The sequence below is a fragment of the Astatotilapia calliptera genome, chromosome 8 (assembly GCF_900246225.1).
Source record: "Astatotilapia calliptera chromosome 8, fAstCal1.2, whole genome shotgun sequence".
Taxonomy (NCBI): domain Eukaryota; kingdom Metazoa; phylum Chordata; class Actinopteri; order Cichliformes; family Cichlidae; genus Astatotilapia; species Astatotilapia calliptera.
The window spans coordinates 6,389,382-6,413,837 of record NC_039309.1 but is presented as its reverse complement, the minus strand read 5'-3'; the positions used below and the strand labels follow the sequence as shown (position 1 = coordinate 6,413,837).

Sequence of the window (24,456 nt, the reverse complement as noted above, 5' to 3'; positions counted from 1 at the left end):
CTACGAGTAGCCGTATGTCTTTTTGTCGCTTTTATGTTTCCCACCGCGTCTTAAAATACTATATTCCACCTTATCTAAAAGAAATTCTTCAGAGGGTTTTACCACTAAATTAATTACATGTCCCAATGTGTACTTTTACTTTACTTTTTGATTTTGTCACCATTAGTTGTGTGGAAAATCTCTTTTCTTATTAATCTGCAAAGTTTACAAGTATTTATAGACGTTGCAAGCGGTTAATATGCCTGTATGTTAGCAAAACTATCGGAATATCTGTCTCTGCTCGGTACACACCTTGATCTTTAAGCTCAATATAACAAATGATCACCGTGGCTGCGCTTGTCATGTGGAATTTCGTGTTGTGTTATGGCGCCATCCTGTGGCAATGCTGTGCACAGCCCTAAATACCTTACATTTTTGCAATTTTTAACCTATCATGGGACTTCAGCAAGGAAGGAGATAAATTTCCATCCATCCTAGCTGTCTCAGGGCGAGACAGATGCATTTGCTGTCAAATAAATTTGCATAAAAAATGAATTCCATACATGCAGTCATTTTGAGTTGTTATCACAGCAGTGCTTAAGCTATAATGTAAATTTATTTTTAAAAATTAGATGCACATGAAGTATTAATGCCCACATAAGGTATTTCTCTAACAGTATCTTTAATGCTGTTTCCTTATATTTTAAGGCTCATTCATTTAGTTATAAAAATTGAAAACCATCTAAATAGATGTTAGTCACTCACCAGACTATGACCTTGAGATCAAAATCCAGACTCGTCACCAGCTTTTATTAGAAGACATTTAAACAGAAAGGTTCAAAGAAAACCCTCATAACACGTCTCTAAAATTCATCCAAACAACATACGTCCTTATAATCACTATCAGCTATAAAGCTAAATATCTGTCGTAGTGAAGTCCACATAGATATAACATTTTATGAACTCATCGTTGCTCGCGTAGAAGTTTCATGAAACAAAAGTGACTCCATAAAATGGATAAAAACAAAAAACACAGAGTAAAGTTGAGTGGTACATTGATTTGCAGTATGAAGGCTAGTTTAATTCATTCCCTGACAGGCCCTTGCATCATTGGCTTTTGGACATTTGCATCTCATCATTTCTGTACTGCCGTCTTCCTCTCAAACCCTCCAACCCTTAGATAATATGGCTAATCCTCTGTGTGATGGCAAACAGCAAAAGACACAGAGAAAGCTGGCAAGAGCTACAAGAGCAGTTACAGTAAACACTGTCCAGCCTCAAAGGTTGGAGTAAGGACATCTTGTGTTGATGGTCAGCCTGAATGTCCATATTCATCCTCCTGTAGTACCGCAGTTTTCCTCAAGATGGTGTCCTCTCTTCCACTGATTGAGTCCTGCAAGTCCTAGACCCTTAGCAGCAGTGCTCAGCTTCAATGAAGCCTTCCTTTTCATGGCCCCCGAGCTCGACTTCAGCATAACTGGAGTGACAGCCCTGATTGCGGAACTTCATAGAGGGCCAGTAGTTATTGGTGCGTCGCTGCAGACAGAGAAACAGTAGTAGGTAAAGACCACCTAGCAGGCAAATGGGAAGATGCAGGCTTCAACCATAGACGGCATAAAAGATGAATGTAGCCACTGGGATGTGCCTATTGCACATCCATAAATCCCCTAAACTTTACTGCAAGTGCTTTTATGAATTTTAAAGGTGAGTGTTTTCAAGTCAAGAATGGGTTTTACTGTGAAGCCACAAGCTCATTGGCCCATTGGAGCTTAAAGATCATCAGGAGAGTGTTTCCAGTGTTCAGGGCTGTTTTGTCACAGACTTCTGCAAGTCTTTTTGCAGACACATGAACATCACCCACTTCTCATTCATCAGGTGAATCTGTCATTTCATTGACCTGTGAAATAAACTGGTCACCCAGTGACAGAGTATGCATGCTTACACGTTTCACCTGTCTGAAGTCTGGTAGTTATGTAGACATTATAAAAGATGGACATAACTTCCAGGTTTAAAAGGGAAGCCAATGCAGAAGTGCCTTAAATCTACATTCTTTTTAATACCAGCATCAATGATGTATTTCAACAGTGGCTTAAAACAACTTTACCACCACCATCTGACCATAGCAGTATATTACAGCCCACCAGGTCAAAGTGAAATTAAGGGAAAACATATATTTTAAGACAAGAAAAGGTCCTCTATATTTTAAAAGAAAATTAAAGTCTGTGACCATCCCTACTGCAGAGGGAATGAGAGCTGGATGTTGTTTTTCTGACCTGCATGAGGTAGAATGGTGGAGCCACTGTGGGATGTGTGTTGATGTAGTAAACAGCCAGTAAGGTGAGAGCTACAAGCAGAACTAGAGCAGCCACAACGCCTGCGATGATGGCCGTGTTCTCTGTCATCCCGTTGTTTGGAGGGCTCGTCTGTATATCTGAAAGGAAGGAAGATTGTTGCTCCTGTTAAAGCATTTCTATATTTAGAAATGCCTAGGTAGCTAACTATGGACTTTACTTTGGAAAACTCTGTGGCCAACTTCCTAAAACTAAGTGGGGACAATTTTCGTTTTCAAATTAAAAAAAAAAAAAAAAGAAATTCATGTTCACTTGTTTGTATTTACAGTAAATCTCCCCAAAATCTGTATACACAGAAAATCAACAGAAAAACATTAAAAAACAATCATCAGTCTCTTCCCAAAGTCCACATGGAAAAACAAATATTTGACTACTTTACTGTTGGACTTTATTAAAGTTGAGTTTGACACTTACATAATCTTTATTTAACTATGATAATAGAACACATGAGATTTAAAATCAGTGGGTTCTTAATTAGCAGAATTTATACAAATAAATAAGTAGAAACATATAGATGAACTTAAAATTTTTGAACATATTGAATGAATAAATTGTGGTCCTAGGATTGATCCCTGGGGCCTACCCCTGGTTAGATTACAAGCTTTGGAAATCATAGCTTCTGCTCACACACTTCTAATGGTTTCTTCTGATTATTACTGTCAAAAGTGAAAATTTAGTTATTCATAAAAAGTGTCCCTGCCAATGCAACAGAAGGCACTCCTATTTGCTTAGGTACATTTGATTTTACATAAACATGTCTTTGAAAAGATCTACACAAAATCTCATATATAAATACATAGATAAGTTCAGCAATTATTAGGCATAATTTTATAGTGAGACTAGCTTTATGATAAGCTTTCTGTTATTGTTATTTTTTACATTCTGAAAATGTTTGCAAAGATGTACAAGTTTAAATCTGACACAGATTTAGGGGCTATCTACTGTTTATATTGAGTCGTGCAGCTGGTACCTGAATGCTTATGCTCTCTATGGAAATTCAGCTTTAATTCTGTAATGCTCAGAAGTCAGAGAGCTACTAGTAATTCTGCTTCTCCTTAATCTATTCACAAAGGGTCACATTTTGCATGATCCCCCAAAAAATAAACAATTAAATATTCCTTCATTAATCCTTCACCAGTTGTGGGACTGAGTTTTTGCTGAAATACCAGCACTGTATTTTCCAACTCACCCCTAGTAACAGGCTGTTCTTCAAGCACTGAAACGGTTGGACCTGGAGAGGAGTGATTAAAGGAGCTCATAGTTGCTTCAGGTAGAACTGTGTTGTAGTCCTCACACATGCCTTTAGCCTGAGTGAATGCCGAAAAGAATGACTCAGGAATCAGTAACAAAGCTGCTCATCTCTCTCTTGTGTAATATGGTAATGAGTCTCACCTCTTCAGGGCAGTTGTAATCCAGCCACTCTTGTCTATGTCGGTCTATACCATCAGAACATCTAGAAATGAAAAGCAAAGTGAGAAAAGGCGAGAGTCTCATAACATCACGAATTGAACTTTGTCTTACCGTTGAAGTGTGTTGCACCAGCCACAGCTGCTTGTCAAGTTGGATGTTAGGCAGAGATCACAGGATGTGTGTTGAAGACAAGCTGGGGAACGGGAATCGCATCATTACGCAGTTACGGGGTGAGTAATGAGGCTAGGCTATCGAACAAAAACTAGTTTGAAACAGAACTTACTGGGCAGAGGTGTGAACTCAAAAGCTGATCCGCTCACAATCTTTGTGGTGTCAATGGCAACACGATGATACTCATAGATAGTACGCCGCTTTGCTTCTATCAAGACAAAAATTGAATGTCAGCCTTTCTTCTGTATTAAGTCTCATGTGAAAACTTAAAATGAAGTCTGTTCTCCATGTTTCTGAGAGGGGACTAACTCCTGTTCAAATTGAACTACTTGTAATGGAAAGTATTTAATTTCTGCTTTTACTCCTCTGCCTTAACTGGCTTAATAATTTACTAAAATATGAATAATTACTTTAAATTAACAGTAGAGGAAGCATCTCTTTTTTATTTTAAAGGAGCTGACCTGACAGCAGTGATGTAGGGAGGTGTCCCATGAAAGCGTCAGATAGTCCAACTTTCAGCGGATGCTCAGTAGAATTTATTTCCTCCACTGGCAATGGGATCTCAAAAAAGAACAGAAGTTTGTTTTGACACTGGTAAACCTGACATTCAAGCTGAGCTGTGTTTTTTACAAAATATTGAAGTGGTGGAATTATATTTTTTGCTACATCTGATTAAAAATACATAACTTACATCTTTGTAGTTGAAAACAATTGTTCCATTTTTGTGGAGCGCTGCCTGGAAAGTAAAAGGCCCCGCTGCCTCTCGGTCCTTTAACCGCACTTTGTCCCACTGCACGACAAATAAATTTCCTGGGCAAAGCAGTATACAAAGGCCAGTCAGAGATACCCAGGAGCTCCCAAACTCTAGAGACTTCATAGAGGAACCTTTACCTACCATTATCCGAGTACCTCACTGTTGAATTTTTAGTAAAGCTAGGGTCAAAATTGGCCATGAGGGGAGCGACATACTGGGTGGCGGTTAGCATTCTGTGAGTTATTTCACCCATGTAGATGAAACCTGAAGAGAAACATTAAGAGAAGTGAACTGTTAAAGATTTTAAAAACACCTCTACCTCATGGTCGAACAGCACATCTTTAAACTGAAGCATGTGACCTACCTCCAGTTGCTATAATAATTTGTCTCAAGTAGTGCCCATAGAAGGGGAAATCAAAGGAGAGTGCCACTCTCTGTGAATAAGAAGACATGTCAGATGTGGTTAAATCTGTCTGTAAATCAGACATTAGTGCTTGAATGTGCGAACGCTCATCTCACCGCTGCCTGTCGATGCGCGTTGGACAGTATGCCGTGAATTCTGACTTGGTTTTTGTGCAGGTTGTCCATATCCACCCACAAGCTTGCAGTCTGTGTGTCTGTTGGACCAAAACTCTGCCATCTGTAGTACTTCTGGGAGTCCTCCTGAGAGAAAGAGGTCACTCATTAGACAAGTTTCCTGAATACATTAATCATGGTGAGGTAGTTTAGAGTAGGTCTCTGTATGAAATAGACTGATTTATATTGAAATCAATGACTTACTACAGGACTGGATAATTCAAAATGTATACATTTTGGGTAGCTCTAGCCACTCCAAAATAAAGATGCATAGTTTTCAATCTTGTTTTATGTACATCTTAAACTAGTAGTCTAAAGGATTGCTACGTGCATTTCCATATAATAATAACAAATGAAAAAAATAGAACATCTTACCCTTTTACATATCTCTGAGAAGAAATCTTATCAAAGAGAACTCATCTTTATGAACATTTGGGGGATTTTTGCATCCTATTGTACCAGTTTCTAATAGCTAATCAAAACATTTATCATCGTTCTAAACAGATTTCTTACATTTGTGTTTGTACAAGGTACTTTTTTTTAAATTACCTTCTTCAGAACTTGACTTTCACCAACAGGAGGCAGCATTTTGTGAGTTGGTTTGTTGAGATTTTCCAGTGTTTACATTTTGATATATATGTTTTAAGCTACTCTATTTCCTCTGCTCTTAATGGCTTACTTAGTTAAATAAAGCTTATAATTATTCGCTGCACCATATTGTAGTACAGGTATTACAGGTATTATTACTGGTATTAGATGAAAGTACAGTCTTACCTTTTTTCCTCTTTTTTGTGAAAAATATTTAGGTTAGTGTAAGTGTGAAGTGAAAAAAAAAACACTATTTAGTCGATCAGCTCAAAAATAATGTGAAAAAAGCAAAAATGTCTTATTTTGAAAAAACAACTGGGATAAAACTCAGTGAGTCATGCAGGGATTTTTCCCTTCAGTCCTTCTCACATAGTGCCACTTGATGGAGCTGTTTACACATTGGCTTTGACAACAAGCACTTGTGTCTTCATACAGATCTCCAGTCTTGATGGCATTATTAATGTATAGCATAGTTGAAGGTGACAGAGAGCAATGGTTCTGGGGTTTAGTATGGGCTCAGAAAGTGGAGCAGTTAAATGCAGCTCCGGCTGCTCCACTTACAGCAAGTGACCCACTTTTTTCTTCCATCTCCACTGCCTGACACCAGCCTGTATTTTCTAGGGGGATTCTAGGTGAGGAGAATAATCATTTATTTTCCCTCACAGCTGACTGACTTATTGAAGTGACTCTGATTGGACAGGAGATGGAGGGTTTTGGAAATTGGGATCAGGCCTCCCCCTAAAAAAGCAGCAGCAGCAGCAGCATTATAACAGGGTTACTTGTGATCCAATCCAAGTGAGTCACACACACATGCACATACTCGTGCGCAGCCATGCTTAAACAAACACTGTAAGCTGGCAACACAAGTATGTGGTCTGTTTTCAATTTGAATTGTAGGGAGAGGAAGAAAAAAACGTAGAACACAATTTATTTGGGCTAATTTTTACTGAGGCTGATTGAAGTGAAAGATGAGTCTAGGAGGTAAGACACTCATAAAACCTCATCCCATGCACTAAAAACACACACACGCAGACACACACTTCTAAAATAATGACTGGAAAATGGCACAGGACAGTGATGTGCTACAGGCTTTACCTTTGACTAAACTTTATTTTTTCTGGCTTGGCAGTAGCTACTTGACTTGTCAGCACAATATCATTACCAAAGCCATTTACAGTTAGAGTTTGCCTCACATTTATCTCTTCATATTGTCATACACAGATAACAATGAGCTATATTAAAGGTTAAAATGTTGTTAGGGGTCAGCATACCAACCTGTGATACCCCAGCCTATGGTTAGGTTAATTCTGCAGCGTTCGTGAAAGTAACTTGTTTCTTGGTTTAAAGATTATAATAACCATGTAAACATCACTATATTGATTGACACTAAAGATTCTTTGGCTTTGGTGTAATGGATGGTTTAGTTTTCCTAAAATAAGTAGGGGATATTTATCCCTCAGGCTAATGTCATTTTAAGTTGGCAGCTATTAATGCCCTTTTTCTTGCAGAACCAATAAATATAAGAATTCTCATTTCTGTAATTCAGCTGACAATGACTTGCACAGCTGTGTTGACCTCATTCTCACTGGTCACAGTTTTTGGGGCAGTTTTTCTCATGCTCTTACTGGTTGTAGCTCTGTGGCTGTACAGTTTTCTACAACAATGAGCCCTCCATAAGGAAGTATTATGCAGTTTAGGCTAATTTTAGCATAATTTTAGCAGAGTTAGATAATACAATACAAACAGCACATTCTGAAGCCACATGCAGTGACGCAGTCTCAACATACAAACTTAGCAACAAAACTGACTCTGTAGACAGTTCCTCTGTAGAACTTTTAAAGTTCAAGACAGTACAGTTAGAAAATGGCTGAATAATATGGGTTGTTTGGACTGCTCTTCTCTCTAGAAAGAACATAACAGCATGCTAAGGTTTGCACAGTTGCAATCCTAAGTGCCCGTTGGAAACATAAAACCAAATTGAAGATGTTTGGTTATTATGCACAGTGCCATGTTTGCAAAAAACCAAACACAGCATATCTGCTCAACAGGAAACCTCATACCAACTTAGAGTTATGACAGCTGAAAGTGGCTCTATAAGAAACTGTTGGCGGTTTTGGCCATCGCAGTCTTACAAAAGGTTTGCCAACACAAAAACATCTGTTTTATTCTAAATAGGACCATAATTTTCTAAATGAACATTATTCTCAATTGAAAAAGAGTTGGCCATCTAAGAAAAGATAAGATAACCTTTATTAGTCCCAGACGGGGGAAATTTGTTTTGTTACAGCAGAAAGTGGACAGTGCAAAGTTAGAGAACACTGGAATACAATAAGAATAAGATAAACAATTAAGACAGTAAAGACATTAGGAAAGTGTTTACTTTGGTATGAAATCGACTGATATGAAGCTCACTTTCTCATGGCCATCTAGCTGGACCACAACCAGAGCAGATGCCCCCTGCTGGCCATTAGAGAGATTGAAAGCTTAAGGAACAGCTATACGCTGTGTAGCTTTAGCTTCAAGCATAGGCATGATGTCATTATTTTAGAGCTTACATTAAACTTGATATTTACTGTATGTGTTGTAAGTAAAAGAGCAATGGGAGCGTCATTTCTATGAACAGAATTTAGGCCATATTAAAATAGTTGATTTTCCTACTGTCACTATTGTAATCTAAGGTCTTAGCCATGAATCAGTCATTGCATCTCACCACTATGCGAGTCATGTTGTCAGGCAGGGGACTGATATCAACTCCTCCTCCTCCTTCAGCCTGTGAGCTGCGGGCTTCCCTGTGTTTGTGTGGGGTCTGCTGGTCTCTCCTGGTTCTGTGAAAACTGGACGGATCTTCCAAAGCAGTTCCACTCCATGCATCTAGAACAACACAAGCAGCAGCACACACATACATGCAGATTCATTCACGATGATGTACTTCTTGAGGATTTAATCCATGAATAAATACTCTCACCACATAATCTCTCACCTGTTGTTAACCATCAATTTGAGACATAAGAGTTCAACAAACAAAAAGCCACAGACTTGCTTACTAAATCACAATTACTTTGAGGAAAAACAAGATAATGTAATTATCTCTCAAAATGTGTGAAAACTGTCTTGTAAAATGTAGTTTTTATAGACATTATAATGACTTTGACTTTAAACTCTGTGGTCACATCTGTTCTTTATTGGTTACCATAATCTGGATCATTAACAGGCATACATATCTAAAGAAAATTAAATCCATGTTTAGAGGTCACGGAGCAATAACTCACACAGAGACAGAAATAAGATCAGCACAAACAACACTGTAGATTTTGTATACATCTGTCATGCAGAAATAGGGGCATGATTCCTTTTTAATCATGTGGTGCCAACATTGTTCTTTGTTCAAATAATCCCTGTGTATGTACAAAAGGATTGTGGGGGTTTGTCTGTGTGTGCATCTTTTTAGAGCACTCACATCTCTACTGACCACCTACATTTGTGTGGGCTTTCGTGACATCTGCTTAACAGATCATAGATGGCTGTTTATGTTTTTTTCAACCGATCTATGACTCACTGTCCACATTTTTAGTTGGCAGTTGCAAAATCAGCAGAACTCACTGATAGTTCAACAGGGTTAAGAGCTCATTATTCCCTCTGAAACAGAGGGATTAAATTCCCTTTGCTGTCTGGTTCTGAGCTGTTAGTTCACTGAACTGAGCTATTAATTAACAGCATGTTATGAACATTCCCTTCAGTGTGAGAAAGATGAACCCCGTCTCGAAGTTATGGCCAAAATTATGTGGATAACCCCCCCCCCCCTTCAGTCTGGAGCTGTTTTATTGGATTGACAGTTTGTTATGATTAAAATGTTAATGCCAGATTATAAGTTTAGCAGTAGTTTGTATTCCTCCCCTGTCTCATCTAACATGAAAGGCCTGTGTACAAAAAAATAGGCCTGTAGAAAATGTTTTTCACCGTTTGTTGTTGAAGAACTGCACAAACCCCCAACCATGACCCCATCCTGCAGCTCTGGTATGAACTGAAAACTTTGACTGTGATCCTAAGATGACCTAAGATCAAAGGCTGGACTTGCTAACGTGCTTGAAAGTGAGATTGGCAGGAAAGCAAATCGCTGCTGCATAGGCATAGCTTTGTAACCTTCCAGTTTCTTAACACAGGCGGTAAATTAACTATTAGTAGTTTTACTAGTAATTTTTTCACAGTCATCTATACAATCAGACTTCGTGTTGTGACCAGTGGAGTCAATCTCTGCTGGGGGAGAGGGGAGCTGCTTTAAGGCACTTCTGCGTTGACATTGCTTTCCATCTTTTATATAGACATATAGACTATATATTAATACAAAAACTACAATGAATATTTATGACTAACTCACACCTAATCATAAAGACTGAAAAAGATGGATGTAGTTCCTGGGTCTTAATGTATCTTAAAACTGCATTCTTTTTAACGATCACCAGGGGGAAATACATGTGGTTGCAAAAGAAGAGAAAGTGGCCCTCGTCCCAGGCCTCTGTAAACACTTTGCTGATGAGTTTATGGGCTCAGTCGCTCATTTTGTGTCATACTGAATAAAATAAAATAAAATAAAATAAAATAAAATAAAATAAAATAAAATAAAATTTGTCAGAAAGAAGGATTATCTAGCGCCTTGGCATACAACTCAGGTTGAGGCTTCATAATGGGACTTCACAAGCCAACGTGTCACGGTGGCTATGACCTTATAGTTTTTGTGCACCTAATATAGTTAAACTTAGTTTTATAAAAATAAAATAAAATTAGAAATTTGTGGCTTCAACATCAAAAGGTTCCTGTCCGGTTTTAAAGCCCAACATTAACTGCCTGTATTTTGATTGTTTCGCTGATTCAAAAAACATGCACTCCACAAAGTTATACCTGATACCACACAAACAGAGAGTGCATAAAATAAATATATATAAAATGTTAATTTTTCTAAAGTAAGAATGATATTAAATTATAAAGTCTTAAGGGACAAAATAGGACAAGTGAAAAAGAGAGGTTATTACACACTCGGGGGAGATTGTGCTAATGAGGAATCTTGTTTGATTATGGTGCGGTGGAAGCTAATTTCACTGCTGCAGAACAAAAAGCTTCTAACTGGGTCAGATTGGCACTTATCATCATCATCACTAAACAGCGGAGGAGGCTTCAAACAGCAGAGTTAAACAATGAGGAGGAGCTTTGAGGAGCAGGAAAACTGAAAAGGGGAGTTCAGGGGCTGCACACAAGTTAGCGCAGTTTAGGCTACAGTCTAATAGACCATGACTATACTTAGATTTTTCCTGCCACCCTTACAATAGGTCACTTTGAGATTTGCTTTACAGATCTTCCAAGTGTTCACATTTTCTTTCCTGAAACATCATTAACCTTATCTAACTGTCTGCATGTGGGGCTGGATGAACTTCAACATCAAAAGTGTGCTGGGCTTTGCATAAGGACCTGGACTTAAGACAGGCCTCAGTAGCATCATGTCTGGCAGACACATGTGCGTGTGGACCCTGCACTGGGAATGTGCAAACTGGTGCAAAAAAAAAAAAAAAAAACCTATGCTGATGAATGGTCTAATTGTTGACGCGACAGATATGATGTGTGACAGATGTACGGGTGAATAGTCAGTGGCTTCACTGCAAAAATGCCCTCTGATGTTGCTGCTAAATAAAATCAAAGGCATGAAACACATTCTGACAGTCCTTTGAATTTACATCTATGCATCTGCAGGATGTCAGATTTTCTGCTTTTTTTTAGCCAACCTCACATATCCAACAGCAGAAAATCCTTATTTCTGTGCCAAGTCTGTTGACTTGATTAAGAAACATTAAATCCCTTAACAAATGCTCGCTATTTTGAGGAGATGGCACCTGCATGGCAGCGGTGTCCACTGTACCTTCACATGTGTCTGCATTGCAGCAACCGCCACAAATCTAGTGGGTGTTGTCAAACTAGGACACAGCCTGATGAACCATATACATTGCTCTGTTGGTACATGGATTGTATTCATTCATGCCAGTACCATGTTACACACTCCTATTTCCATTTCTCTCATTTTTTGCTCTATTTTTTTCCTTTATAAGTATGAAAATGCAAAGCTGTAATATAATAACAATATAAACACACAAACCTTTTACTTATCCTTATAATTTACCTCATTATCTGTTGTCAAAGACAGATATCTAAGAAACACAACAGGGTATATTTTCTTCTGTATGAAAGTATTTTTTGAAGGCTCTACAAAAACCAGAGCCACGTTCCTAAACTGAGACAAAAGCTAAATGGCCTTTCAGTCTGCTCAGATGGATCAAGTCCATGGGCGAAAAATACATTTCTTCTGAAAACAATATTTTCCTGGGTAGATGTGCAACACTTTGAAGTTTGAGTACAGGCGGGAATACATCGAGGGCATGTACTTGGTCAATGAAGGGGAAAGAGAATTATCTGCAGGCCCATCAACAGAGAACAAAAGGCCAACATCTTTGCTCCAGAGGCAGACACACTGAAGAGAGTGAACTATTGTGCACTGTCCAAACACAGCACACGAGAGCAGATTAAATCTCAAGATACAATCAAAGTCTTGACCCTATCACTCTTTTCTAGTGGTGGAAATGAGACACAGTATTACGTGCTTTGTCAGGACAGGGATTAGGGAACAATAATCACAAGACGAGGTCATCGCTTGTCGACTCAGTATAGTTCAGTGCAGTGGTTTTATTATTTTGGATTTTAAAAAGGTGATCTGTGTTAAAACCAGCCTGGAGCTAGTAGCGTGGGAGGACCTATTTGGCACCTTATCCTCAGAACAGCAGTAACCATAACACACAATCGCAAACACTAGCAGCTGGAATGATAAAGACCTGAAAATAAATAGAAAAATGTGGTGTTTAGATTAATGTGCACAAATTGACAAGGGTCAGTTGTTTATGTTTTTGAACAGATCTTTCATTTTCAGTCCAGATGACATATGATTTGAGTTTGCAGATGTGCTTGGCCAGTTGTAGTTAACTGTTTATTTAGTGCTTTAATATTTATAGTCATAAATCTGAGATTACCTTAGTAAGAAATGTGCAGTAGCAACCAAGAAATGACTTCAGAGGAAAATAATGTTCTGCCCCTTGAAATGATAAGTGCAGCCGATCAGATTAAAATCAAAATAGTCTTGTATAGATGCCACATTGTTTAAAAAACTCTTAATAGTGCAAATCCATCTACATGAGGCAAATGTTAACCACATGGGGCTAGAGGTAGTCTCACGTTTTAACGTCTAACTTAATAAATACACAAAAGTTTAAATTAATGATTTAGCAATGACCATCTATTGGAAAATGCTGTTTTGTATTTGAAAGCAATTTTCCACAACTTATTATTAATATAAATGAAAGCCACAATGTATATTTATAGTCTTTATATATCTGTGCATTCCCTTTTTCTGTTGTAAATACTGTTAAAAACTTTAAATATTATTTCAGCTGCTCTTCTCCCGCCTACTGATCTTTGGGTTGCAGTAGGTCAGCGAATCTCTTTTTGAACCATGTGTTTCTTGTGAGACCCACATGTGTTCACTTTTGTAAACTAGTTCCAATCAAAATGCGAGACATCATCTCAGTATGTGGAACGGCGGAACAAGGGACAAATATGCTGTGCATTCCCATATAAAGTGGAACATCTGGTAACCCTCGCTTCTGGAGTCCATTGCCAATTTTTGGAGGTTTCCGGAGTGTTCAGGCGATGTCCAGGCCAAGACTTTGTCCTCCGTCTTCTATTCACTGTTTGTTATGCAGAAAAGCTTTTTCAGCTAAGAAAAAGCTAAAAAATCGTCAGGTTTAAAAAAACTACCCTTTGGCTAATGTCTGTTTGGCTCTTCGTGCAGATTGTCTGCCTGTACACAACCAGAATCTGCTCAAACATGATTGGTCATTAGGAACTTGGACTACAAATGGAAACTATAGAGGTAACACAGATCCAGTCCCTTATAGTGGTTACTTGTACATACATATAAATTAAAGCTACTTTGTCATTAAAGATCCTTGTGATTATAGTTTAGATTTCAAGCCAAGGTGGTTATCGCACAACTTTAGAAGTGCACGACTGTGCATACGAAACATAGGTTGCTGTCATTTGTTGACCAACAGAGGTCTTGCAGCAAAGGCATTTTTAAGCAAAAAACTCCCTGTTGCCTTAAGACTTTTAAGCTCTGACACTGCATTATTGTTTGACTGACGTGTTTTAGCTTTTGACCTTTATCAGCATCATCAAAGCCATCAAGACCATAAAGTCAGACCTTTTCCTCTCCACCTTGAACGTAGGTGGTTGTGCCAGAAACCTATACTGTGCTTCTTCCATTAGGTTCTAGTTGGATTGGTTGTTGTGGAAATTTGGTTCAGCTAACATGAAGATGATTAGTGAATAAACTTGGGCTTCTCATCTAGTGCTTTTAGCCCAGATACCTGGGCCACATGTTGTTTGTATTTAAGATTAAATGGCAAAAGTTAGCATGCTAACATGCTAAGGATACTGACTGCTAAATACTGTTAGCACTGTTACTGCACGTTAGCAACTAGCATCTTTATAGACTCATAGTTACAGTGTTGCCTGCTTTTGCACAAACTCATTAGCACAGGTATTTTCCTGGTATTTTTCAGACAGATTTGATATAATATGATGATATCCTGCTTATAAAAGCAACACGTACATGGATATATCAGCATTCATAAAATCCACACATATCTTTTATGTGGTGTTTAACTTCTGTGAAATTTACACTGAAATTTGCAGATGTGTAAACAGTCTTGATGGTCCTGACCTTTGAGAAAGTTGGGACAGCCATGTAGTCTTTTTACCTAACTCTGCTGTATTATTATCTGCTCTGTAAAAGAGATTTGGCATCATCTGCAGTCAGGCGTTCCTTTGGATAAGTCATTGAGCGTGTAGTCATTTAATTACCAAGCTTCCAGCACTTCCTTTTTAGTATAGAGCTGTTCTACTTTCTGTTGAAACAGAACACTAATCTAAAAACGTCTGAGTTTACAGGGCCCAAATATGAATCCATCTTTACGAGGGAGACTCTAATAAATTGATCTGGATCACTGGTTTTGGAGTGTTAGTAGGAAAGATGAGCCTGGACATTATGCTGGACTTCGTGTGACCGTATATTTGAGGAGATCTGTCTCTCTGTATGTCTGGTTGTCCTCTGCAGAGCTAGGCCCCTGATCAGAGGAACTGGGACCACAGGAGAGGCCAGAGAAACTAGAGCACTGCTGATTGTCGGAGGAGGAGGAGGAACAGCGGAAGAACGGGGGCTGGCTAAAAATAATATATCTCCAAGGAGAACAAAAATACATACATGCACACACGCACCAACACACACCTACAGATAGGATGGCAGAGGATCCATATACAGGAAATGCACAGAGCAGGTGATGAGACACAGTCTGAGATGAAACTTTCCAAATTTAAGAAATCCTAGCTCAGATGCTGTTCTCACTGACTGACTTTCATCTTTTACTTTGGAAATGAATCTTAAACCCTCAAATATTTATTTGTTAAAATCCAAAATTCTCATTCACAGGATCAGTATTATTAAAGCAAATGAACCCCAGACATTTATTTTCCCCCCTCCAAACTGGAAATACAGAAGTTTTGGAATAGCATCATGAAAAGAGAGAGAAAATAAAAATCCAGACTCGCACACCATCTTTTATGTGCTTCCTGTGACTGACAGTGAGAACTACCACGAGACCAGTTAACTTCACGCATGCACGTATCCATAGACATGCCATAAAAAGTGCCAAAAAGCATTTTAAGCCTTCCATAGTTAGTGACAACAAAATGTTGTTTGTAGATCTGTATTGGGTGTTGACGTTAAAGAAAGGGGGCTTACCTTCATGCTCTTGAGCCCAGACTCTGCCTAGCTCAGCCTGGGAGAGACAGATGAGGAGAACAGCATAAAGCCCCATGTCCGGCTGACTCTTCTCCCTCCTTCCCCTTCTCTTGATCACTCCTTGTCTTCTTCTTCTTCTTTTCCCCAGTTTCCCCTCTCACTTTGTGTAAAGGAATAGGGCACCTCACTCCACCACTCCCCCACCTTTCGTCTCTGTCTCTTCGCCTCTGCTCACCCACACAATTGCTGTTTCCTCACTTCAGCCAAGTTTTACTGCTTTTCTCCCTCCTCCTTTTTTGCCCTTGTTTGGCCCTCAGAATACTGTCTCAGATGATCGGTCCATAACGCAGGAGAGATGATAAACAGCTGAAGGGAAGAGATGTGTTTTCTCTGTGCTCTTCCTTTGCTTCAGTCACATTTCTATCTTTGAATTAGCTCTTCACTCGGTTGTCTCACCTCCTCCCCTCTGGATGTCTGTCTGTCTCGCTTGTGTTTTTCTGTTTTCTCCAAAACAGAGCTCTGGATTTTTAGAAGACTTCCCAAAATGAGGAAATATTTATGTATTTCTACATTTTTTTTCCTTTCCTTACACAGTAGAAAAAAAGGGGGTGTTGAAGATGGGAGGAGCATGTCTCCCCCATGTGGAAGCAAGCTGAACCAAAACAAATGTGGTAGTTAAATGGTTGGCGTTTTGAGAAGAACTTCCTCTGTAGTCTGTTACAGAGATAATGCACATTTTTAATTGAAAGGTTTGAAAAGAACTGTTTTTCTACTCTTGGTAGTAGAAGATTATTTGATGAGGTAAATATGTTTTGTGTCCAACACTTGAAAAAGAAGAACCTGGAATTATTTAGGTGCTGTTGATAGTGGCGCTATGGTGACCATTTTTATTTCCCAGTTTCTTTTCCCTCTAGGAGTGCTATATAAGTCTCTGACAATTTCATTAGGTACAGATTGGTAGTTTGGTCTTCAGGACTATATGAATTTTTCGTGGAAAGAATTAAACAAGGAGCTGGAAAAATTCCTCAGACATTTTGGTCCATGATAGCATCACACAGTTGCTGTAGACTTCTTGGCTACAGCTCCATGATGAAAACTCCCATCTTATCTATTGGATTGCTGGATTTTATCAGAGCTTTTCCTGTGTTCACACTAGATGCCTGATATGTCTCTCAGAAAACCCTCTCAGAACTATGGGCCACTTCAGGAGGGAAAGACTGGTGTCGGTGCTTTAAGTAAGTAATTAATTAAGCAAATATTGCAAATAAAAACTAACAAGCACAAAACTTCGGTGTTAGCCTTGTGTGTAGTTTAGTAACTTCTTTATTTGTAGAAGAATTGCTGTTATGATACGTGCTGCACAGAGTCAGGCACGGAGAATTGATGATATGACTCAAACCTAGGGTTGGGCTGTCCTAAAATTTTGGATTTTGAATCTAACTGGTGCATGGATTTGGATGTGTATGTGTGTATGTGCTACTAATTTTGGACTGCTGTCCTTCGCGAACATAAAAGGAACTTTAATCTTTGTTGTCTTACTTTTCCTGGTTAATTAAATAAGAAAAACAATAATTAAATCATCTACTCTGACCACTAGCAGTTTATAAAGAGATAATCTTAATTTTATCTCTTTATAAACTGAACTATATTCATCTTATTCACGAGGCTCTGAACAATAGCCCGTTTTGGCCCATTGGTAAATTGGTAATTGCCCACCCCTGCCCTTACTCACACAAAGTAATTATGTTTAGGCACAAGAAACATCATCTGAACGCACCTCACAAGTTTCTCCATCTGTCCCAATAGCATGTTACAGACAGCTGTCCACATAAAAAAAATCTCTAAAACTGAAGTTTTTTGCTTTTAGAGAGCTTACATCTTTTTCTTTTTAGTTTGTTTTTATTATTGGTCTTATATAGAGATCACACAAGTATAAAACTAAAGAATAATTAAACTGAAATAACAGGTTTTGTGGCTGGCCTTATTTTATATATCAATTTAAAAAAAACCTAAATCATCATCCTCACCTTTTCTAAAACGCACAGCAAATTTATGGAAGATTAATACACATTTGGTGCTCCAATGAGCATTTCTGTTAACAGGATTGGAAGTCAAGGTGTGTGTGCTTGTTGTAATAAGGGAACATGTCACACACTGAATTTGTGACATGTTTGTGTGTGTGTGTGTGTGTGTGTGTGTGTGTGTGTGTGTGTGTGTGTGTGTGCGTGACTGTGTGTGACTGTGTGTAGGTTGTAGCTGCATAACAATATTTTTTTTTTATATGAATCTCTTTATTGTTTTGGTCTTTTCGTAGGATTTGTTAACAATAAGGAAACCACCAGCATATATTTGCAATTGGTGCTGCTCTACTTTCAGCGATGAATGTCCCAGTGTAGTGGGATGACGAAATGTTAGTAGGTGTATTAAGATATTCATAGTTCTTCTGAAATGATCAGTTAATGCCCCCCAATATTTTTCTCCTATATCCTCCTGTGTTTTTATGAACTGGTAGGAGGACATCATGTGGTTCTGTGTAGAGTAGGCCTTGTTAAATTCTTGCATTTATATTATAAATGTTGAAACGTGCAAATTCCCAGAATATGCACATTATATTTTGGTGCATAAACCAAACAGAGCAGATGTACACAAAACTAGTCCTAAATTAAACAGGCAGTGTGGTCGGCTTACTTTAAGCATATTCTTCTTTTTGTATTGTATAGGATATTTTCATTTTTTTTCTTTTATCTTTTCTATGTGTCTACCTTGGGTTTCTCCTCATGTGACTTCTTGCTTGTTCACAAGGTACCATAATTAGGGCAAAACTCTGGATGAAACGTGAAAGAGGTTTAACTTGACTAAACCAAAAAGGCCAACTCAAAATGTGTTTCACGCCTGTCAAAATGTTAAATGAGCGCATTTGTCATCAATTGGAACAAGATGTTGGATGGAGATGAGCTGCTAGATCTGGCTGAAAATGATCCAACACACTCTGATCCTTTAGCGGGGAGAATTATGCTTAAAATATGACCTGCCTTGTGATTCCCCATAAACTTACACAATGTTTTATCTTCCCCTGTTTTAATACGCAAACACAGTGACTGTAGAGCAGAAGGTTTTACTGTTTTTATAGATCCAGTAAGCCGGTAAATTTGTACCACATGATTATTTAGGAGACTGTTTATTTTGCCGATTGATGTGAGAAGTTCATTAAAAGTATATTCACTGATATTGCTACAACACACAAATGTTTGCCAAGTATGAGAATTTCCTCCAGACTCATAATGTTTGTGAACTGTGTGAACTGTTTAAAAAAGAAAAGAAAGAACAACAACAAAACTAATGTGAGCAACACAATGTTTGCTGCATTAATGAGAAATGTTTTATACCATATGTACACTTTAATCCGCTTAAAACTTTAAAGTCTGAGCCATGAAATATTTACCATTTTCAATTAAGTAGTGTCTTAATTGAAAATTCTGATTTACAAAAAAAAGGAAATATTAATTTGCATATTTGAGTTTTTAACTTCACTCACACTGATCCTTGAAACACTAGATGTTAAGTGGTTAAAGGTATTAGATAATAAAATGTGTAAACTAACTTTATTCAGTTGGAGAATGACAATATGAAGTAATACAGTAACTCTAGCAAAATTGGTTAGTAAGCTGCATTTGTAAAGTGTTAAAGAATAAATATATGTTCTTAGTGCCTTAGCAACAGAGGCTTAAGTTAGTGGAAGTTTAAAAAACAGGAAGTGTAGTGCAAAGCTGCAGAGGCATATTAATAAAAAGAGGAAACCAGACAGAAAAAGCAGAACTAGTAACACAGAAGGAGTTGTTTTTATCAAAACTATGTGTGACATGTAAAGGACCAAACTAACATCTGGTTCCGAACCGGGGACCTTTTGCGTGTGAGGCGAACGTGATAACCACTACACTACAGAAACTGCTGCATGACTGTGTGGATTTGCCTTGTCAGGAGATTAAAGTCTCTCGATTTCTAGGATAGCAGTGTCAGGACTTGGGAACATAAAGCAGGTTACATTTCCAGCAAGTATAATCAGAATGAACAGGTCAGGTAAGCAGGTGGGTGGGTCAAGGGTAGACTCCCTGAGCAGTGGAAAAGACAAGTGAATAACTATTACGCAGAATTAACTCAAGCAAGCTGACAAGTAACTAAAGGCCTGAGCAATACTACCAAATGGGTATGTTAATAAACTGGCAATGCATATTGAAGGCTGAGTTAAAACACTATGCTGACTGCAGATGGATGACAGGTATGGCTGGTCAGGGTTTCTTCCCATCACTGGAAGACATACACTATATTACCAAAAGCGTCTTGATGCATTCTCAATCATCCAGGAAAATAAATCTCCAAATGTTGATTCTGTTCATCTGGATGTAGCGTTTTGTGGGAGAAACGTTTCGTCACTCATCCAAGTGACTTCTTCAGTCTCAGCTGACTGCAGTTTGACCTGCAGTTTGACCTGCAGTCAGCTGAGACTGAAGAAGTCACTTGGATTCAGGTGTTCAAATCATTTCCATGGTCAGAGATGTATAAAATTAGGCACCTAGGCATGCAGACTGCTTCTCCAAACATCTGTGAGGTCTAAGGAGCTTATTGAATTCCAGCTTTGTACTGTGATAGGATGCAACCTGTGCAATAAGTCCAGTCATTAAATTTCCTCACTAATAAATATTCCAGTCAGCTGGAAGTGGTATTATAACAAAGTGGGAATGATAGCAACTCAGGTTCTGTAAAGCAGGGTCAGCAGATATTGAGGTACATAGTGGGCAGAGTTCATCAACTTTCTGCAGAGTCAGTTATTGCAGATCTCCAAACTTCATGCAGCCTTCAGATTAGTTCAAGAACAGTACATGGAGAGCTTCATAGAATGGGTTTCCATGGCCAAGCAGCTGCAAGCCTTGCATAACCAAGTGCAATGCAAAGTGTTGGATGCCGTGGTGTAAAGCAGCTAACCCTAACCCCCTCTAACCCTAACTGGACTCTAAAGGGTTGAGCCACGTGTTATCTGGAGTAACAAATCATGCTTCTCCGTCTTGGTTTGGTGATTGCCATGAGAACAGTACTTGTCTGACTGCATTGTGCAGTCACAACAATTTCAGGCTCCCACCTTCATGGGAACAGTTTAGAGATGTCGCCTTCCAGTTCCAATGTGACTGCACACCAGTGCAAAAAACAAGGTCCATAAAGACATAGATGAGAGAGTTTGGTGTGGAAGAACTTGACTGACCTGCATAGAGTCCCGACCTTAACCTGAGAGAACACCTTTGGGATTAATTAGAACTGAGACTGCGAGGCCTTCTCGTACAAAATCACTGTCTGACCTCACAACTGCGCTTCTAGAAGAAAAGGCAGGCGCCACACCTGGCAGACAAGGAGAGCAATGACACAGAGTTTTAAGATCTTAACTCTTTTAAAGTGATGTGTTAGGCAGCTCTACACCAAATTAGGGGAACGTTTTTTACAAGATAGACCAGTAAAGTTTAAGACACTTAAAAATATATACCAAAATACACTGAAGATGTTCCAAAGGTGCCTATTTTGACACAATTTACACCAGTTTTTTTGTGGGGTCCAGTTATATGCTTTAAACTAATATTAATAACAGTTTTAACTATTGGGCACCAATGACCCTTGTTCTACATTCTTGTCCTTTGCTTCTTTTCCCATCTTAATGATAAAAAACCCTAAACCTGGCACAAAGAAAGCATGCCTGTTTCCCATTATAGAAGGAATCACACTCTTAGGTCTTGTTCCAATTGAAAACAGGTTATAGAGACCATTATTTAAACCTGGATAGGAGTGTACTCAAAGATCTAACGACAAAATAAACACACGTTTGGTTCATTTGAGGTTATTTTTAGTGTTAAGATGGGGGTTTATTTTGTTTTATGGATACAAAACACAGCTGACATAATACTATCATGAGGTTTAGAACAACATGTCCCTGTCAAATATGTGTCTTTGCAGGATTACTGTCACCCTATATTAGTAATCATAACGGACAGATGTGGAACTGGTTGAGTCACAGAGGCAGACATATGGTGTTTTTGTGAATCCTTCAGCTCGCCATATATTGTGTTAGTCGATTTCAAGATGAGTCAAATTCAAGACTTATATTTTCTCACGTCACCCTTTTAAGTTCTTTTTTCTGTATTAAATTAAAGCATAAAAGTTCAGTTCAATTCAAGAACAAGTCATCTTATTTACAGAAAACCTGACACTAAACATAGGAGCCATTCCCTTAGAAATAACATCTGTTTTACCAATAATAAAGTTACCTCATTTTTTAAAGAATACAGTTAATGACTGGACATTATTTAATTAATTGTCTATCAACTACTTTTGTATTACTGTAACTTTACTAGTAATACAAACTTTACTTTAGATTTTTTTTTAACATGTACGTGTATTTGTATTTGTGTACTGATGTGAGTACAGCTTTAATCCTATCTTAGTCCCAGCAGCAGTCTTCTACCTGCTAACATCTACTGGCTTCATTTCACTGCTCACTTCACTTCATGCAAAGCACCATAAAACCTCTGCCCTGCTTGCTCAAGGTGTGAATTGCCTGCCCACAAACACAGAGAAAAGGCTTTAAGGCATTTCTAGCACCTCATTTTAAATTGTAACCTCAATTTGGAAGAACACTATGATACGAACACATCGTGCTACAGGGATACAGCCAGATTCACAGCATGGGGGTGACACCTGTACAAATTCTGCTCACACTTCTTGAATTGTTCTCGGAGGACAAATTGTATGAATATCATTGCATTTATCAATGTGTTCAGACACTTGGATGGAAGTTGATTATTTGGAAATCAAAGTCCAAAAAGTCAATTTATCCTTTAAGGGTTACAGGATGTTGGCCAAATACAGAAAAAACATGTCTGTAGCTTTAAAATTACAAAATAGTGAAGCTGATAAGAAAAACATGGATGCCCCTTTCCCCCCCAACAGTCCAACAAAAAGAACAATGTTAAGCTTTGTAACTCTACACAAAACAGGGAAATTAAGTAAGTAAAAAAGAATGGCAGCGAACCCCTACGAAGCTCTTAAACTCATCAAATCTAGTTATAGAAACCACTTCTGACAATGAGTAAGAAAGACAAAGTGTGTGTGTGTGTGTGGGGGGGGGGGGGTAAACAGAGCTGCAACAGCATGCTGGTTTAAACAAACATAACAAACATCAGCAACCACTCAACACGCAGGTTTGCTGCATGGCTTGCAGCTTTAGCTTGCAGCTTTAGCTTGCAGCTTTAGCTTCTAACATCTTGAAACTTCCACAGCAAACAGAGTACTGCTGATATTCGTTTGAGTGATAATTTTGATAAATGGAAGTCAATTTAAATCTGGTCTCCAACGATCACCGAAAGAAAAACATATGGCTAATTTTTCCTGTGTTTAGTGGCTATGTGCTAATTTTTATTCAGTGCACAGCTAAGTTGTTTCCCGTTGTATCAAAATGAGCTTTAAGAAAACAAGTTTGCCAATACTGGGTTCACTGTTACCACTGCCTCCTTCTAGAGTGGATACAAGATTTGATCCATGCTAGCGGATCAAAGTGTTACACATAAGTGACATAGCAAAGGAAAAGCTAACCATAAAAACAGAGAGAGAATCCCATAGACAAACGTGCAAATGCAATGACAAAATCATTTTTCAATATTTCCAATTTTGCCTTAACTTTACCGTCTGCAGATCTTTTAAAATTAGGTCTGAATGATGTAGTCATTGAATATTTTCTGATGCATAAACTGCAAATAAACGATGCGCTATCTTTCGCAGATACTTGTGCAGCAAACATCTGATCTATGAGGTGAAACTCCCACTTAGCATAGCCATTCACTGGCCATTCAGCCAGTTGAATTGGGCTTTTCTGTCTTTAGCCTGTGGCAATAATGTATGAATGTGCAACATGTGCCTGTTTTTGTCATTGTGTCATTACTAAAGCACATCTACATTACTTTCGATTTACAAATCTTTCCCAATACATCTAAACCCTTTTTAAAAAAATCATAACTACTGGAGAACAACGCAAAATCAATGCTGACAGTTTTCAATCGTACACCAACCACTAACTGATTTTATTGTCCATAAAGTTTCCACTCTCCAGTTGTCATGAAACATTCAAGCAGCTAACAGAAGAACAAACAACACAGCTGATGTAGCACAACTTGCTTTTGCCTTTCCCGGACTATAAATATTTATTACCATGGCCTGGTATCATCTGACACTGCACACTGTAATTTCAGTAATGCTGAAACGAATTCTTTTCCACTGACCTGAATAAACATACACTCTAAGGGACTTTTCCAAATTTTCCATCCGTCTTGCACTGAGTGTTTTCTTGGAAGTGGGAATGAGGACTCGTCATAACCTCCACCATTCACAGCTCCCCATGGTGGTGGTGGAGGTGGTGGTCTTGGGGGGGGGGGGGGGGGGTCAAGGTCCATTACAATGGGCAGACATCAGCTTGTCTATTGTCTCTCTTAATCCCTAATTGCACGACCATCAGCGATGTTGATTCTTTACATGCATTACAAGCGTCATTAGCAGAGTCATTAACACAGGGAAAACATGTTGAGGACCGTAGAGACACAGTTATCTGTCACTGCATTGGGTAAATAGTCAGGGTGATATCTTACTGTAAGTACAGATGTATAACAATAGCGTTTTTGTAAAAGAATGATAAGGGGAGGGAGTGG

The 24,456-nt window shown here is 38.5% G+C and overlaps 1 protein-coding gene across 2 annotated transcripts; it reads right to left on the bottom strand.

The window, feature by feature from the left end:
* Window positions 1-756: 756 nt before the first annotated feature.
* On the bottom strand, window positions 757-16,302 carry LOC113028124 (plexin domain-containing protein 1-like). Of its 2 annotated transcripts, none has more exons than XM_026178149.1 (13): window positions 15,722-16,302; window positions 8,540-8,700; window positions 5,185-5,328; window positions 5,030-5,099; window positions 4,807-4,929; window positions 4,603-4,721; window positions 4,373-4,472; window positions 4,024-4,119; window positions 3,852-3,933; window positions 3,723-3,783; window positions 3,520-3,637; window positions 2,253-2,410; window positions 757-1,515 (listed from the first exon to the last, which is right to left on the bottom strand). In XM_026178149.1, exons 1-13 carry the CDS (start codon window positions 15,795-15,797, stop codon window positions 1,390-1,392), a joined length of 1,434 nt encoding a protein of 477 aa, XP_026033934.1. In that variant the 5' UTR covers window positions 15,798-16,302; the 3' UTR covers window positions 757-1,389. The 2 variants fall into 2 exon arrangements, with proteins under 2 accessions (XP_026033934.1, XP_026033935.1); XM_026178150.1 differs by having other exon boundaries at window positions 4,024-4,116.
* Between the last annotated feature and the right edge of the window lie 8,154 nt (window positions 16,303-24,456).